Source organism: Anopheles stephensi, chromosome 2 (genome assembly GCF_013141755.1).
Source record: "Anopheles stephensi strain Indian chromosome 2, UCI_ANSTEP_V1.0, whole genome shotgun sequence".
In the NCBI taxonomy this organism is placed as follows: domain Eukaryota; kingdom Metazoa; phylum Arthropoda; class Insecta; order Diptera; family Culicidae; genus Anopheles; species Anopheles stephensi.
Genome location: NC_050202.1, coordinates 59464180 through 59479723, shown reverse-complemented (window position 1 = coordinate 59479723; position 15544 = coordinate 59464180). Strand labels below are relative to the sequence as shown.

Genomic DNA, 15544 nt, shown 5'->3' with positions numbered 1-15544 from the left:
GGAATCTTGCACAGAGTAGAATTTCGCTCTATTTTTGTTCGGTTCGGCAAGGCAAATTTGACCGAGATGATGCGTTTATGCCGCATCCGGTTTGAGTTGAGCTCGAGTTCAAATGCTGCAGCCATTTAACCGGTCGTCACATTAACAAAATTGGTACCTTAATTGTTGCTTTTATTTCAATTAATGTTTCTCATTGCACATATGCGACATTTTCAAGCGTTCCGTGTGATTAGATTGTAAAAGTAAGGGCAAGCGAAAAGACTATGTTGCTACATTCTTTCGGTAGTCGACGAGATTATCACAAGGTTTCGCTATCCACTTGATTCTATCAGTCAGCATCAGCAGCACAACGAAAGCCTAGATTACCGGCGGAACTGTCCTCTGTATTCTGCGATCGTGCGGCACATCGGTAGCGATAGCAGTACGATTCGTGGCACAGGTAAGAACCACCCTTCTTCACCCGGTTTGGAGGATCACTGCCGGGCTTGGTACGCTGGTTGGACACTTCTTCTGGATCCCACAGATCCGCCGTCCATTCCCACACATTGCCAACAATATTGTATAGATTGAATGGATTCTGCCGGAAGGATGACACCGGACAGGTGGAATCGCAACCATCCTCCGCCAGGTTGCTGTCCGGAAACTTGCCCTGCCAAATGTTCATCATGTGCTGGTCCTTAGGCATCAGCTTGTTACCCCAGGGGAAAAGTTTCTGCTTCCGTCCACCACGGCAAGCCGCTTCCCATTCCGCTTCCGTTGGGAGACGCTTCCCTTTCCAACTGCAGTACGCCACGGCATCGTTCCACGATACATGCACCACTGGATGATCGAGCCGATTGCTTATATCCTGCGACTGATCGCCCTCCGGATGTTTCCAGGATGCGCCCCGTACTTTATACCACCAAGGAGCGGCGGCAACACGAAAATCTTCGTACTCTTTCCGCACCGCTTCCGTGAGCAGTTGCTGGAATACGAAGCTGTCGCCAAATTTCTCTGCCTCCGTAGTGTAGCCGGTTTGGTCGGTAAACTCTTTAAACTGTGCGTTGGACACTTCGTACTGGTCTAGGTAAAAGTCGCGGATTGCAACCGTGCGGGCGGGAGATTCTCGATCGTTGACGAAAATGGGCTCATTTGTGCCGATAACGTACTCTCCTCCTGGAATGCGGCTCATCGCTTCAAACAGCTTGGAATGTTCAACCAAATGCAGCAAACTTTCTGCTTCACCATCTTCATCTGGCTGGGATGCGGGTGCGTCTGATGGGAATATAATGCGCTCCTTCGGTAGCTCTTGTCCTTCTGCATTTCGTTTTAGCTTGTTGCATCCACAATCACAGGCCGCATGTTTGAACAGTAAAAAACAGTTTAACAATAGTAAAACCAAGTAATACGAGTTGTTTTTGCCCATGCTTGTGGCGAGAATTCTGTTTGTAAACAAAGAGGCTTCACAAAGCGATCAGCTGATTCCTGTTTTGTTGATCAAATCGTTGTCAGCAACAATCTGAGTGTCTCTTTTTTCTTTTTTTGTTTAGCAAAGAAATTTGGTAAAGAATTCCTCAAACAAGTGTATTTTTTACATGCAATTACTAATTTTGAAATATTGAAAAAAGACGAAAAAACAATATAATAAAATTTTCCAAATCGCTCAACCAACGGAAGAAACGCAGTACTCAACAGATGCGTATACACGTGGAAATTTTCCAACCCTTCATGTTGTTTGTTTATATTTACGATTTAGCTGTCAAACCCGTCCATTGGTGCTGATGGAAAACGCATAATTTCTTTTCGGGGCGGCCACTGGAACATGGTAAAAACTCGAATGATTACCAAACATTGTCCAGAGTGTGAGGTGCAGGTGGCGATTGCGTCGAAAAAATGTTCCTGCGGGCACGTTTTCAGCATGCGGCAGTCCAGTGCGGCCGTATACGAACCGCCAGCGCGTACGAAAGCGGGCAAACGCAAAGCAGCGCAGGCTGCATCCGCCAGCTCTAGCGACGGTCGTAAAGGATCCGGCCAGGTTCAGCGCCGGCGGACGAGTCGGGTTCGTCGCGAAAAGCCCAACTACTACGATTCGCTACAGTACGAGAAGAAGAAAAAGAAAACGAAGGTAGGGTCTGGCGTCCGCTGATCCAAGCCTGTAGGAATTTCATTCATTACACATGTTGTCTTTCCGTTTTCCCTTACAGAAATCATCGAAAACGTCACTTTTTAAGGGAAAGGATGCCAAGCAAACGCAGCTGATAACGGCAAAGGACACGCAAGCGGCCCGAGCTAATCGGCACGCCAACCGACGAGCAAAGAAGGAAGAGATCGATGGTGGGGGGGATTTAGCCGCCAAGTAAATATTACATTCCCTGATCTGCCACAGAAAGGACGTAAATGCTTACCCTTTTCTCTTTCCTGTCTTTTCCAGACTGCCATTCGATAAGCAAGAAGTGGCCGCAATCATTTTGTCTGAAATTAATCGAAAAATTGGTTCGGTGGTTTGGACCCAGCCCTGAGAAGAAACATATTTGCACCAAGACAATTATTTTATAAATCATTCCTAGATTAAGTCGATCTGAATACAACAGGATTTACAATGCAAAATTTCACTACGGCGTAGTTTCCATTTTCCTTCTGGCCGGTGTCACAATGCATCGTAGGATAGGCTGCGTCCGTTGAAGCAACGTGTCCTTGCGGTTGCGTTCGCTGTTCGACAACTTCAACGGACGTCAGCGGTTTCCATGGCGATGATTGGTCTACAACACCGAGAATAACATTTTCCACAGCCCAAACACGTTCGCTCCTTTATTTAACGCTTTGTTGTTAGTATAGTTGTGTGTACCTTTGCGAGCTGGTAGGTTGTCCCAAGTTCCTAGTTGTCGCCGAAAGTGGGTCAGTCGTTTGCTAACGATTCGTCGAACAACTTTGCCAACTAGAGAGCGGGTTGTAGAATTAATCCAGTGTTTGAGAAATGTGTCCCAATACTCCAGCTAGTGTAGTGATAACGTGCGTCCAACGATAGTAAAGTATTCTATACGCAAAAATGGGGTCCGAAGTGGATGCGACCGTGTTAAAACGAACGCAAAGCTCACTCGGAAAATTTGTGAAACGTCCGGCACTGACCGATAAGCTGCTGCGTAAGCCACCGTTCCGTTTTCTTCATGACATCGTCCATGCGGTACGTGATGATGATGGCGGCCTTTCGCCTTTCCGATCGATATTACCGGTTCGTGGTCAGCTAAAGTAATGCGACGGAATTTGAGTGCGTTTTTTTTTTTGTCCCTCCCTCCATCCCGATTGCAGATAATCCGCGAGCATGGCCTGCTGGAAGGGCTGTACACGGCGGACGAGCTAAACTCGGACAACATTAAGGACCGGGACTCGAAAATGGCGTTTCTACAGAAGCTCATTGACGTCGTTAGTAAGTAGTTAACGGTTCGCAGCAGGTTGTTTATTTGGCAACTCAATCCTTCGGGTATCCGGTTGACATAGAGACAACGCCGTTGGTAGGGGGCAACACCGTGCAACAGACACACACACAATCGTTAGAAAGTTTAGTGTTGTTTTCCCTGGCCTCGATTGAATTCTGATATATACCATATCAGCGCCAACCCTTCAGGTGGTGGGCCTTTCCATTTCGATGACCTTGTCAGACCTCAGCCCGGATGACCTGTCCGGTGGTGGTCAACCGTGGGTGATTATTGATTTCTTACAGCTCTTACTGCTCACTGCGTCCTTTTGCTGAATCATCATGAACTTTTGAATGTTGGTGTGACTATGCATTATAGTTTTTGCACATTTTAATATTTTTTTAGATCAAATTGAAAACCAAAAAATATAATACCCATAATCGTTTAAGAAGTCTCGACCAAACAGCTTATATTTCTTTAGCTCAAAGCAATTTCTTGACCCTCTGGTTCCTCTCCGGGTCTAATAGTACGAATTAGATTGTTCGCTTTTCTTCTCATGACGTGATCTACTCAACTGCGCATTGTCATTCTATTGGATCCTTATCCGAGACTCTAAGGGACATGCGGTAAATAATCGGTCTTCCTGTAAAAACCCACGAAGCCTACAAAAAATGTCTCGTAACGTCTACTTACCCCCCCAAATGCTTCCATTCCACAGAGCTGATAACTGACCGTGAGCTAAAAGTTCGCCCTTCGAAAATCGTGGCCGGTCTGGAACCGGAACGTACAAACGAACTCCTGCAAGCACTGGCAACCGCCCTGGAAAGCAAGCTAAACACTAGCGACATAGTGCGCCAATACTTAGGTGACAATCGCAAGGCAAATGGAACAGCTGCAAACGATGTGGCCGAAACTAATGGCAGCACAACCACCACCACCACGAAATTGGAGCCACGCGACGATACCAAGAAGGTGGGAAAGCAGGAAAAGTCGAAAGAAAAGCCCAAAGAGAAAGAAACAGTGGCCGTGGAAAAGCGAAAGGATAAAACCACCAAGGGAAAGGAAAAGGATGTTGTTAGGAATGGTCCATCCGTCCAACAACAGCAGCCGGAAAGTAGGACGGAAAGGGGAAAAACTAAACAAAACGGCACCAAAGCTTCAAACGACGCCGGTCGAAAGAAAAGCGATAAACCGGCCAAAGGAAAAGAGAAGGAGAAAACGGTTAAGCGCATTTCCTCCATACCGGAGGAGCAACATCCAGTAGGCGCTGGGCCGGATGGGACGCCCCCGGTACGCACGGAATCGATAGCGAACGGGTCGGAAATGGTGGAAAATGGAACGTCCCATGATAACCGCCGCAAGCGGAAAGATTCGCTCAAGGAGTCAGGAGAGCCGGTAGGTTTGCCCGAAGCGCACGGGGAAGATAGTGCGGTGCCATCCGCCGACGAGGAGCACGAAAAGCGCAAGCAACCCGGCAGTAACAGTAGCAGCCGACGATCGTCGTTGAAAAAGCAGAATAGCTTAACGCCCAGCGAAAACAATGCCCTTTCGGAGATGAACCAATTTAACGGGTTGCACAGTTCCCTGAGTCGGCAGGACAGTGGTGGTACGGTGGTCGGGCCGGACACGCTGGCTAGCGAAGAACCTGCCGATGGGCCCAATCGGACGGCCGAGATCACGGTAACGGTTGCACCGGCCGAATCAACAAAATCATCCGCCAAACCTCCGATGCATCGTCAGCAGTCCGTGGAGACGGTTATGAGACCAAGGACCAGCCTGAGACCGCCCAGCGTTCGACCGCCGTCGGCAAGACCGGGCGCACCGCGTCGCAAGGAGAAAAACGTCGAGGTAATACTGCAACCGAACGAAACGCAAAAGTTGGGCGAAATCAACGTCAAGATGGAAGTGTTCAACAGTGAGCTGCTGGACGACGATGGGGAGAATTTGATCGTGATCGAGGACCCGACGACCGGTACGGATGAAATCGTGTACGGAAGGGTGACGACAGACACGGGCGGGACCGGCGAAGAGACGGGACGACTGCAGCCTGCCGAGTTGCAGGAAGAGCAACAGGGCCATCTGGTGCAGCAGATACTGGAAACGCAGAAAGAATTTTCCTCACACACCGGCACCAGCGACAGCGAGATGCTACGGAAGGCGGACATGGTAGATTTTGAATGTTTAAGGTGGGAATTCATCTTGTAAAAACCTATGCTCTTACCCCCTTTTCAGGAATGGACCGCCGGCCAGAGGCAATCGTCGGCGAAGCAGATGGAATCGCTGCGCGAATCGATACAGAAGCTAACCCGCTCCGTGAATCCGCTCGGCAAGCTGATGAACTTCATCCAGGAGGACATCGATTCGATGGAGCGAGAGTTGGCAAGCTGGCAGCAGCTCTACACCCAATCGATGGTGGAGCTTAACAAAGAACGAAGGTACATATGGCCCGCCAGTTCCAATACGTGGTGCTAACTAATTCGCAACGTGTTAATTGCAGTGCCACGGAGAACGCCATCGAACCGTTGAAGCAGCAGCTGCACCAAATTGATGTCAACATCAAAGAGTACCGCGACATGATCGACACAACACGGGCCAACATTCTGCAGAATGAGGCAAAGATCGAACGGCTGTACATGACGGAGATTTAGCGGTTCGTCACCGGGCGAGGAGGAGGAAACCACTGGCGGCGTGGACATGGATAAATATCACGAAGCTGTAGTTTTTCCGCAACTGGTTTTCTTTCTTCTTCGATCCACCACAAGTGTCCTCTTTGCAACCGAACGAACGCAACCTTACATTTATATTAGGCGAACGATGAAGGATGAGTAAAATGGAGGCAACTCTTGCTCCCGAACCCGAAGGTTCTAGAGGATGATCGTCTTGTCCCGTTCGTCGAAAAGATCCGCCACAGGCAATCCAGCATCTTGAACGACTAGGGCATTATCGAAATGTTGCTGGATGTATATGCAGCGATCACGGGACCTTGTCTATAAATTCTGAACGACGAGGCCCGTCTATGGTGAGTTCCTTTAGATGAGAAGGTCTGCTGGAGATGAGGCAGGATAATCAAGCGATTATCCGGGCCCGTTGGTAGAGGCGATAACGGGGACGGTCTTTTATACGGCAGGCTCAGGGTTCAATCCCCACTACGCGGTAAAACATTAAGTCTAGTCAGAAATGGCTTGCAGAACCGAAGTAAGCGAAGGGGCGCGTCAAGGGGCGAAGAAGAAGTCCCTTGAACGACAAGCTAGACACCCACCCGGTAAGCACCATCAAGGATCTCTTTTAGCCTTCCTTTTAGCCTACCGTAAGGGAACTAAGTAAGCTCCGCATACATGTGGTTGGTTAAACATGATATAGATATATTTTATTTCGTTTAGTTTTGTGTTTTTTTTTCTCCACCGTTTTCTCTCATCTTTGTCCATCTTTCGTCAACATAACATTCTCATTTTGTGTATGATTTTTACATTCCCTTTCCTATCCACTCACCCCTCCCCATTCGATGGGGGGGGGGGGGACTGGGTGGTCTCGTTACATTGTAATTTTGCCTTCTGCCAATTATTACTTTACAGCCAGTGAGTTGTTCGTTTATGGTCAGAGTATATACACACAAACCACACGCTAGCACACGGTTCCTTTCATTGTTCGCACGGGAAATCCTTTCACTCCATCTCCTACCCTTCGTTTATCGACATCGCATATTCGACCTTCAAGATTATTACACTATTATCAGTATCTTTACAAACATTTACACGACTAAGGCTTGTTTTCGCGCGCGCGCACACACGCTAACTTACAATTTGAGGGAAGGATTTTGTCGCCGGAGAAGAGCGTGTAGCTGAGCTGGGCGTACGGTTACACGGCTAAAAGGTTCACCTGTTTTTAGCTTAAAATGATCGTGAACGAATGGGCACAAGAATGATTTAAATAGCAGCTAGTGCAACTTTCAGCCGTGTAACTACATCCACCAGCAATAGGATCACCAGCCACGATTGCTCGTAAAAGGTGTAATTCTCACTTGATAAATGGTCTTGTCCATTGGATTGGTTACCTCTGTGGCTCCTTATCCTTATGAGCAAGGAAATAATGCTGCTTGGGTTCAACCAATTGGGCAACGTTCTACTGTGCTGATCGTGATGGATTTATGTAGTTTGTTTTATGGATTTACATACACATTTCTTATAGCTTGTCCTATAGGTCTCGTTTTGGTTGTGTGTTTCCTTTTCAATTTGGTTTAAAATTAGGAGGCACCTGATTACGGGGATGTTAGGTGCCTTTACTTTGATTATTGAGGCAAGAAAGGGATTGATGGTCGCGTTGGAGGAAATGAGATTGCTTACACACAGAGCAGTTGTCTCTAAAGTATAGATAAACGATATCACAATTTTGATTGTAGCTTAACTAAATAACGTGTTGTGTTTAATTTCATTCTTTCTTTCTTCCTCTAAACGGTTCGAAAGCATACTTATGAGTTTGTATGGTATAAAATAATAAGGATTTGTACAGACGAAATTGTAACCTGCCCCTAACGTTATTCGGTCGCTTGTAGGAATTTTTAGCGCTTCACTTTAAGCGAGTTTTGTAACAATTTTAAACGTTACCGCCTAGCAGCAATTTCTCACCCTAATCGAACATTAAATTTGCGGTTTAAGATAACACAAACCAAAGTGGGAAAAAAAGAAACAAATTTGAATTAATCGCAACAGGGGAACACCTCTGTAACTTGTTTTAATAGAAGCACAAGCATAGTTCATTAAATCAACGCGCGCCAGTCAAGCGGCGGCAAACGTTTTTGCATAAAACAGGTGTAAAACGCTACTTTGGTTCCGCACCTGGACTTGTGTGTGTGTTTGTGTTGCAAATTTATACAACAACATAAATAATAATTATCTCAGCAAATTCCCTCTACATCCTAACGAAGAAAATGGAACGAAGAAAGCGCGACTGATGTATGATATTTTGTGTTTGCTTTGTTCGCTATGCAGTCCGTCCTCGTGTCTTGTGTCTTCAATTCCATGCTCATCTCACCAATCTTTTATCCTGCCCTAATCAATTAGGAGCTTTGATTTATCTACGTTTGATAAAACATTTCACGACGATATGTAATTATGGATAAATGATGGTGGTAAAGGCTTTTTTCTTCACTATCAGCGCTGGATGAGTGTCCTTTGAGTGGTGCGTGTGAGGGATAGAATATTTTAAACCCTACAAACCGCCGAATGCTCCCGAGCAATCGTACCGCGGTGGATTGTGGATGCAATTAACATCCAATTTGCGATCGACCCACTCGACACAAAAGGATGAAAATAGAAACGTGCTTTTGATAGCCGCGCAAATTCTGCGGTTTGTCGCTAACTGACGTCACGAACGCGGTCGTCGGTTTGTCACCGTATTGCGTGCGTGCTTTTTGTCTGCTCTGGGCACTGCGTCACAATCAGATCTTAGTGAAGGGACGGGGAAAGCGGGGGGCAAGAAAGCAAATACAGCGAATGAATGGTGCCGGGCGTTGGATGTGAACTTATCACACTTTCCTCACCAGAGAGACACCCATTGACAAAGACGACCCTTATTTAACGACCGTTTGTGGGATGTGTGGAAGAGGACGCCCTCGCTGTACTCTCTGTGAGCTGTGGTGGCTTGGCTTATCTTTCTCCTGGCCCATGCGCACGAAGGGTGTACGATTAAAGTGAGTTGCTGGTGGATGCAATGTATATGCGCGCGCTCTACTAATATCTAGATATAATATAGCACCACTTACGGTCAGATTGTTTCTGCACTTGTCTTATACATTGCTTAAAACTTATATCGTATAAGCACTCATCTGCACCTCTCTCATCAACCCTGTTGGTTTGAATTAAATTGGGGTTTCAATACTGAATGCACCACGATTTCATCCGCAGGTGTGTGTGATGCTCGCACACATCAAACACATACCTATTTGATACCGCACTTATCAGCGCTGCATTTGTCCAACCACTTTGTATGAGCTCCGACCACCGCGAAAAATAATACATCGAGCACGAGTCTTTGATAAATTTGAGTGAAAAAGTAAAGCTCTCTAGCAGGATAAACATATGCTTACCCCATTGCAAACGGTTCGTGATTCGTGTTGGGGAACATTCGTGTTGGGGCGTGAAATTAGCACTATTTTCGGGCTTTCCGCCGAAACACGACAGAAAAAAACCTTCACACGAGTCGGTTTCGTTAACGCTTAAAGGCTTGTACCCCCTTCGACTATCGGGACGGGAGATGTCAACATAATGTTACCGTGGGTGCGTCGCGTCCGATTGATTAGTACGCTAACAATACTGCCCAACTTGCCCTTCAAGCTAGCGCCAAACGTTTGTAGCTGTACGTGGAACGTATGTCGATGGCGTACATACCGAGCGATATAGTGATGATGATGATGATGATAATGGTGGTAAAGATGGTAGCGCGATGCTCCACCGCCGTGCCGTCCCGCCGCAGGAACTACCATTAGAGCTTGCGTTTCCAACGCATTCGAATGCTCCTCCTCCTCCTCCTCCTCCTCATAGCATTCATCCTTGTCGTCCATCGTTGCACAGCTCACGGTTGCGTTCCCTTGTCCTTCGGTTGCGTGCCACGGTTGGTGCTACAACTCGAACAGTTCATCCTGCTGGCGTTCCAGCTTCTGGAGCGAGCTTTGCACCCGCTTCCCCTGCGTCATCACGATCAGCTGGTTCGTGTCCGACGCCGCACTGCCGGAGGAACTCTGGCGCTTGTGATGGTTCGCGCCGCTACCACCGGCGGACGCGTGTTGTGCACCACCACTCGGCACATGGTAGTGGTACTGCTGGTAAGACGAGATCGAGGACGAAGACGACGCATTCGAATAGGCACGCGGTTTCGAATAGTATCCACTGCTACCGCTCCCGCTAACGCCCCCGCCCGACGAGGACGAGAAGAACAGGTTGTCGTCGCTCTGGCTGCTCGTCACGAAGTCACTGTTCCGCTGCACCTCCGCAATGCATTTGCGCGTCGAGGCGATCGAGCTGTCGATTTTGCCGAGAAATTCTTCCAGATTTTTGCGACTCTCCTCCTCGGGCGATACGAGCGGTGATTCTTCGCTCAGCGAGTACCCATTACCGTCGGAACTGATACTGTTGTTGTTGTTGTTGCTAATAATGCTACTGCTGCCGCTAGCACCACTGCCACTGCTGCCGGACGCCATCATCCGACTGGACAGCGCGTTTGGACGTATGATTGCTTCGGGATCCTTCGGGTAGTGGGGCGAGTCTTTCGCTACCGGTACCATAAGAAACGGCCGCAGGAAGATGGTATCCGTGGGCAGTAGCCTATTTACACGCCTAATTTGTTCCATCTGGAAGCAAAGTGCGCGTAGGTAAGATTCCGTTCTATTTATGAACATCAACTGGGGTCAAACGATACTTACGCTACATCCGTATTTCAAAGCAAGACCCTGCAGCGTGTCGGTCCGCTCGACGTCGTGCCGTATCAGTGCGTCGGTGGGCTGCAGTGCGGCCGGACTTCGGCTTCCGCCGGATATGCTGCCATACTTCTTGAGCGAGCGGGCCGAGTCTCGTATCGATTGCTTTTCGCCAAACATGGTTTCATCTTCCATTCCGGCGTCTGAAACTAGCTTTACAAACTGCCCGCACACGCACGCACAGTACACGCACAGCGAGATAAGGAAGGGAGTAGCAAATTAGAGGCCAGTCATCTCACCACCGAAACACATCACCACAATCAAAACCCCGACTATTCACGCGATCTATTTCGGGAGTCGCAAGTTTTTCGATCGCTTCCGTGCTTGCACTGTCGCACTACCCAGCGAGCCCAGTCAGCCAACCAGCCAGCCAGTTAGTTACAACCAACCAACTACCAACACACTTCGAGGAACCACGATTTGCCACGACAAACACACAGCGTACTAGATTATTTTCTAATCGTACGACGACCACCACACAACAGACTGGAGGAGTGTACCTAGGGCGCACGTACCACACACTGGCTGAGGTATGAGGGTACGAAAAACTGAATTCTTCTACGTGTGCGGTACTCCTTATCCCATTACCACCACAAAGCACAAGAAACAGGAAACGGTTTTCCGTGAATTTTCGATTCACAATATGCGAAAGGAAAATATCAATAGCAGAGCGCACCTGCTTGCTTTCACCCGAGTTTCGAGGCTGCGTTTTTTTTTTGTCTTAAGAATTTGACAGCTTCAAGATGAGAAAGCGCTACGGGCTTAGGTGCAACCAATCTCGCTTCAAGTGGTGAAACCATGCTACTAAACACAGCGCAAGAATTCGATTAAAACACAGCGGAAAACGAAAACACAGGCACGTTTCGGCGAGGCGGTTGATAGGATGATAAGTGTCTTGTAAAAGCGATTATTTGGACGTTGGTGCAGCAATTCGTGTTAATTGCTTTGTGATAAGCTTATTTAAATAGAATTAGAAAGACTAATGGTTGACTGCCTGTTATCTGTAGCGCCACCGCTGTTGAAACGGGCGAACGTAATTTGTACAATAATTAAACAAATCAAACAAAAAATATGATAATTCAACCATCGTTTGAAAGTGATAATAATGTGCACACACACAACCATTCACGCTGCATAAGCGATTGTTTGTGCGAATCGTAGTAAACCGCTGATTGATGATGGACAGCAACACAGCAGCACCGTTAATTAATGCGTAGCCGCAACAGTTCCAAGCGCGATAACACTATCGCACACACGCACGTACGCATCTTTTCCACCTGATGGCGATGCGCCGAGCGACGTCGAAACTTTCGTTGCTGTAGTATAGTGGCAATTACCATCTCACCATGACCTTGGGATCGAATCTCATGCATTCGATTAAAATCCTACCCCTAAAAGCCTTCGCAACAACGATGGCGTGAAAATCGCGTGGAAAATTTCGTTCACCGTTCGAACATCGCGCTATACTAGGCTTCGAACACACACAAAACCACCAGCGCATGATAGGAGCGCTTCGAAGCGAAATAGAATTAACCCAATTGCCTAATTTTGAAGCGTTTATTTAGGAGAAAATAAGAATCGTGCAAGATCACGCAACAACAACAAAAAATGCGCAACGCCTGTGATTCATCTGGCGAAAACGTCACCAACCCTCCCTACTAGGCAGGGAAAGAGACTTTTTGGATGAGGAAAAAATACCTCGGGTAAATCCGTGTCGTAAATGCCAGCAGCGTTCGATCGTCAAGTCGATCGCCGGCACGTTTGTGTTGCGTCCGGGGTGTAACACGCTTACCGAATGGACTAAAAAAAAACTCCCCCATTTCATAACATCACGATGCCGTGGTTCGTTGGCTAACTGGCTGGTTGGCTGGCTGACGGCTGACGATGGTGATGCCCCGCGGAGTTGCGGATCGTTGACCGCCCTCCCGGGTGCATACGCTCGGTGCATATGTAGCAATCGTGCTGGCTGATTGCCGCAGCGCTTTTTTTTTGACTGCTCGTTTTCCTCGCTTACCTTTACGTACGATCTCCAGTTTTTGTACTTTTTCCTCAGATCGCTCATCGTTTCGAGACTCATCGCCGAGCACTGTTTCTATGCGTGCGCGTGTGTATGCGCGCGTCGGAAGCTGCGACCGATATGCGGGGCTGCCTTTTGTGTGTACGAAGATGATGTTTAATTGTAGGTAATAAATCACGTTTATCCTAGCCACTCGCACACACACACAATGATTTGCCTTGACCACGAAAACACCACACTCGGCACACCGGGGAATGCAGTTCCAAGCAACCCGGGACAATTCCCGGTAATCCCACGTACGTTTGCAGTACACTCCGGCGTTGGAATTTTGCATACAAAGAAGATAACACTTGCCTTCCCTTCTCCCCCTTCCCTCTCGGTACACCCCCTTTTGCTACCCTTGACGACCTGGTGCGTGCACTTTGTTTCACTTTTTCGTCGTTATCACCAATCACCAGCAGTAGCAGTAGACACGACCGCGACGCAAACACTTTTTTCGGTTGCTTTTAGCAGTACGCATACGCCAACGGCTTCATCATTGCTTCATTTGTTCCTAGCTGCTGCTCTGTGTGTGCGCTAAGCGGAAGTAAAGATGTGATGTCACACACTACACCGGCTGAATCTCGCTCACTCAATTCTCTGTGTGGCGAGACGCTTCCCGGTAATGATGATCTTCGCACTTGGGCACTGACTGATCGCGGCACGGCAGCGATTGATGTGTGTGTGCTGTGGGCCTGTCGGCGGTTGGTGCGTTTATGTGAGGTTGTGCATCAACAATTCACCGAAATATTCAAACTCCGCAAAATGTGAAGAAATACGGGGGTTGGCTCATAGGGCGTTTGACGCATTGACAACCCACTTTGACAGTTGTGCGCAATACAAACATGAAAAAAGAGGAAAAGGAAAAGTTTGTAAAAGGCAATAGAAAAAGAGATTACGTGTATCATTGGTTGTAAAAAGTAAATTTTTAATATTTTTGAAAGATTTTTCGGTATAATTAACACAACATATAATTAAATGCTGTTTGTCTTTTTCATTGAAATCCTTTTCTCAACGCGCAAATGTCACGTGAGCTTGGTACTGCTCGTACCCGCTGCAATGTTGATTGTTTACAAAATTAATGCAGCCAAAAAAAAAACACAAACTCGAAAACGACGCCGTCGACGACCAGCACCAGCATCACCAAAAAATGAATACTTTCCGGTCAAACGTGAACAAAAAGTACTGTTCCTACTTCGAGTGTGGCAATAACTCTGTCACCAATCCGACGGTAACGTTTTTCGCTTTCCCCAAACAGCCAGATCGTTGTGAAACATGGGTAAAGGCAGCTGGCGTACCCGAACATTTGGTGGAAAACCGTATGCATCGCTTCCTGTGCGAACGGCATTTTCCCAACATTTACATTTGTCGCAGCCAGCGACGGACGTTGCTGCTGGCGAACGCTGTTCCCTATCCGTACAAAGAACCGGGTGAGGAGTCGGATCAAGAAGAAGAGCTGGAAATAATGGAAGATCTTGTGGAGGACACCACCGTGGACTCGGGGGACATGCTTGAAGGTTTGGCAAAGGCTTGATGGAAGTGAATTTCGGTTGCAAATAGCTACATTATAATCACCGAATTTTTGTTTAGCTTTTCACGACGATAAAGATTCCATGGATGACCAGCAGGAGACTGAACCTGTGATAATCAATGCAAACAAATTGCTGCCTGCAATCGGAACCATCAACGAACGGGTTACATTGAACATCCAACCCTCTACGTCTCGGATGGATTATAGTCGTAAGCGGAATGCAGTGGCTGTCAAAATTGCGGATATGAAAGTGAAACTGTCGACTTCTCAAAACGAGCCCACTATCGGTTCCCCAATCACCCTCAACAAGGACACGAATATCAAGACGGTACAATTGGATGGTAGCACCGTGCGTCTTGTACCAGCACCAAAAATGCTCCGATTAACGCCAGTCGGTTCACAGAAAGAAAGGAGCGAGGAAAAGCCAGCGAAAGAGGTGTGCATCAGAGCAGCACTTAAATCGCCCGTCTCATCGTCCACGAATGCAATCGAAATCATTGAACAGAACGATGACACTTCCGCATCGAAAAGCAGTGACGATACGGTGCTGGAAAAGGACGATAAAATCAGCGAATTCATCTTCAAGGGCGAGGAGTACGTGCAGATGCCGAAGGAGCACTATCTGAAGCAAATTAACAGACTGAAACGTAGTGCGGCGTTTTACCAGAATATTGTAAGAAATATGCGGGAGTTACTTGATCAAGCGGATCCAACAAGTGCGTTGGATTGTTAGTAAGGCAGTAAGCATTACCGGTACACATTAAGCATAGTGGCAGACATCGTTAGGGTAGGCGCCCAGGAACGTTCAGATAATCTAAGCTTGAAACTACAAAGCAAAGATCCCGATGGATCAATCATTACAATACACGGACACATATACATAATAGCACATGGACATGAGAAGAGATTAGTAGGATGTTTGTCCATTACAAAGAACTGATAGGAAAAAGCATGTGTTGAATGAACAGCATTACAAGTAACAGCAAACTCTGTTATTAAAATTTTCTTCCTATGAACTTTAATGATCTGTAACGAAACGAAATTTGTTGAAAATGTAGTTTTCTCCAGATCATAACGGCAGGGTCATTTTTGAATTG

At 47.3% G+C, this 15544-nt stretch overlaps 5 protein-coding genes across 6 annotated transcripts; 3 read left to right on the top strand and 2 right to left on the bottom strand.

Annotated features, from left to right (window-relative positions):
• Window positions 1-150: 150 nt before the first annotated feature.
• Window positions 151-1523, bottom strand: LOC118506443 (formylglycine-generating enzyme). Its single transcript, XM_036043578.1, has one exon. The coding sequence runs from the start codon at window positions 1403-1405 to the stop codon at window positions 329-331; it is 1077 nt and encodes a 358-aa protein (XP_035899471.1). The 5' UTR covers window positions 1406-1523; the 3' UTR covers window positions 151-328.
• A 212-nt stretch (window positions 1524-1735) lies between these two features.
• Window positions 1736-2591, top strand: LOC118506446 (UPF0547 protein C16orf87-like). The gene is made up of 3 exons (XM_036043582.1): window positions 1736-2104; window positions 2184-2335; window positions 2411-2591. Exons 1-3 carry the CDS (start codon window positions 1802-1804, stop codon window positions 2496-2498), a joined length of 543 nt encoding a protein of 180 aa, XP_035899475.1. The 5' UTR covers window positions 1736-1801; the 3' UTR covers window positions 2499-2591.
• Window positions 2592-2641: 50 nt separating this feature from the next.
• On the top strand, window positions 2642-6122 carry LOC118506441 (TRAF3-interacting protein 1). The gene is made up of 5 exons (XM_036043575.1): window positions 2642-3160; window positions 3286-3403; window positions 4111-5558; window positions 5625-5827; window positions 5890-6122. The coding sequence occupies exons 1-5, from the start codon at window positions 3026-3028 to the stop codon at window positions 6038-6040; spliced, it is 2055 nt and encodes a 684-aa protein (XP_035899468.1). The 5' UTR covers window positions 2642-3025; the 3' UTR covers window positions 6041-6122.
• A 608-nt stretch (window positions 6123-6730) lies between these two features.
• On the bottom strand, window positions 6731-13648 carry LOC118506444 (lysM and putative peptidoglycan-binding domain-containing protein 1). The gene is made up of 3 exons (XM_036043579.1): window positions 12875-13648; window positions 10807-11022; window positions 6731-10734 (listed from the first exon to the last, which is right to left on the bottom strand). Exons 1-3 carry the CDS (start codon window positions 12935-12937, stop codon window positions 10006-10008), a joined length of 1008 nt encoding a protein of 335 aa, XP_035899472.1. The 5' UTR covers window positions 12938-13648; the 3' UTR covers window positions 6731-10005.
• Window positions 13649-13960: 312 nt separating this feature from the next.
• LOC118506442 lies at window positions 13961-15522 on the top strand. 2 transcript variants are annotated; one of them, XM_036043576.1, is made up of 3 exons: window positions 13961-14098; window positions 14175-14433; window positions 14507-15522. In XM_036043576.1, exons 1-3 carry the CDS (start codon window positions 13976-13978, stop codon window positions 15178-15180), a joined length of 1056 nt encoding a protein of 351 aa, XP_035899469.1. In that variant the 5' UTR covers window positions 13961-13975; the 3' UTR covers window positions 15181-15522. The 2 variants fall into 2 exon arrangements, with proteins under 2 accessions (XP_035899469.1, XP_035899470.1); XM_036043577.1 differs by having other exon boundaries at window positions 13999-14433.
• Window positions 15523-15544: the final 22 nt, after the last annotated feature.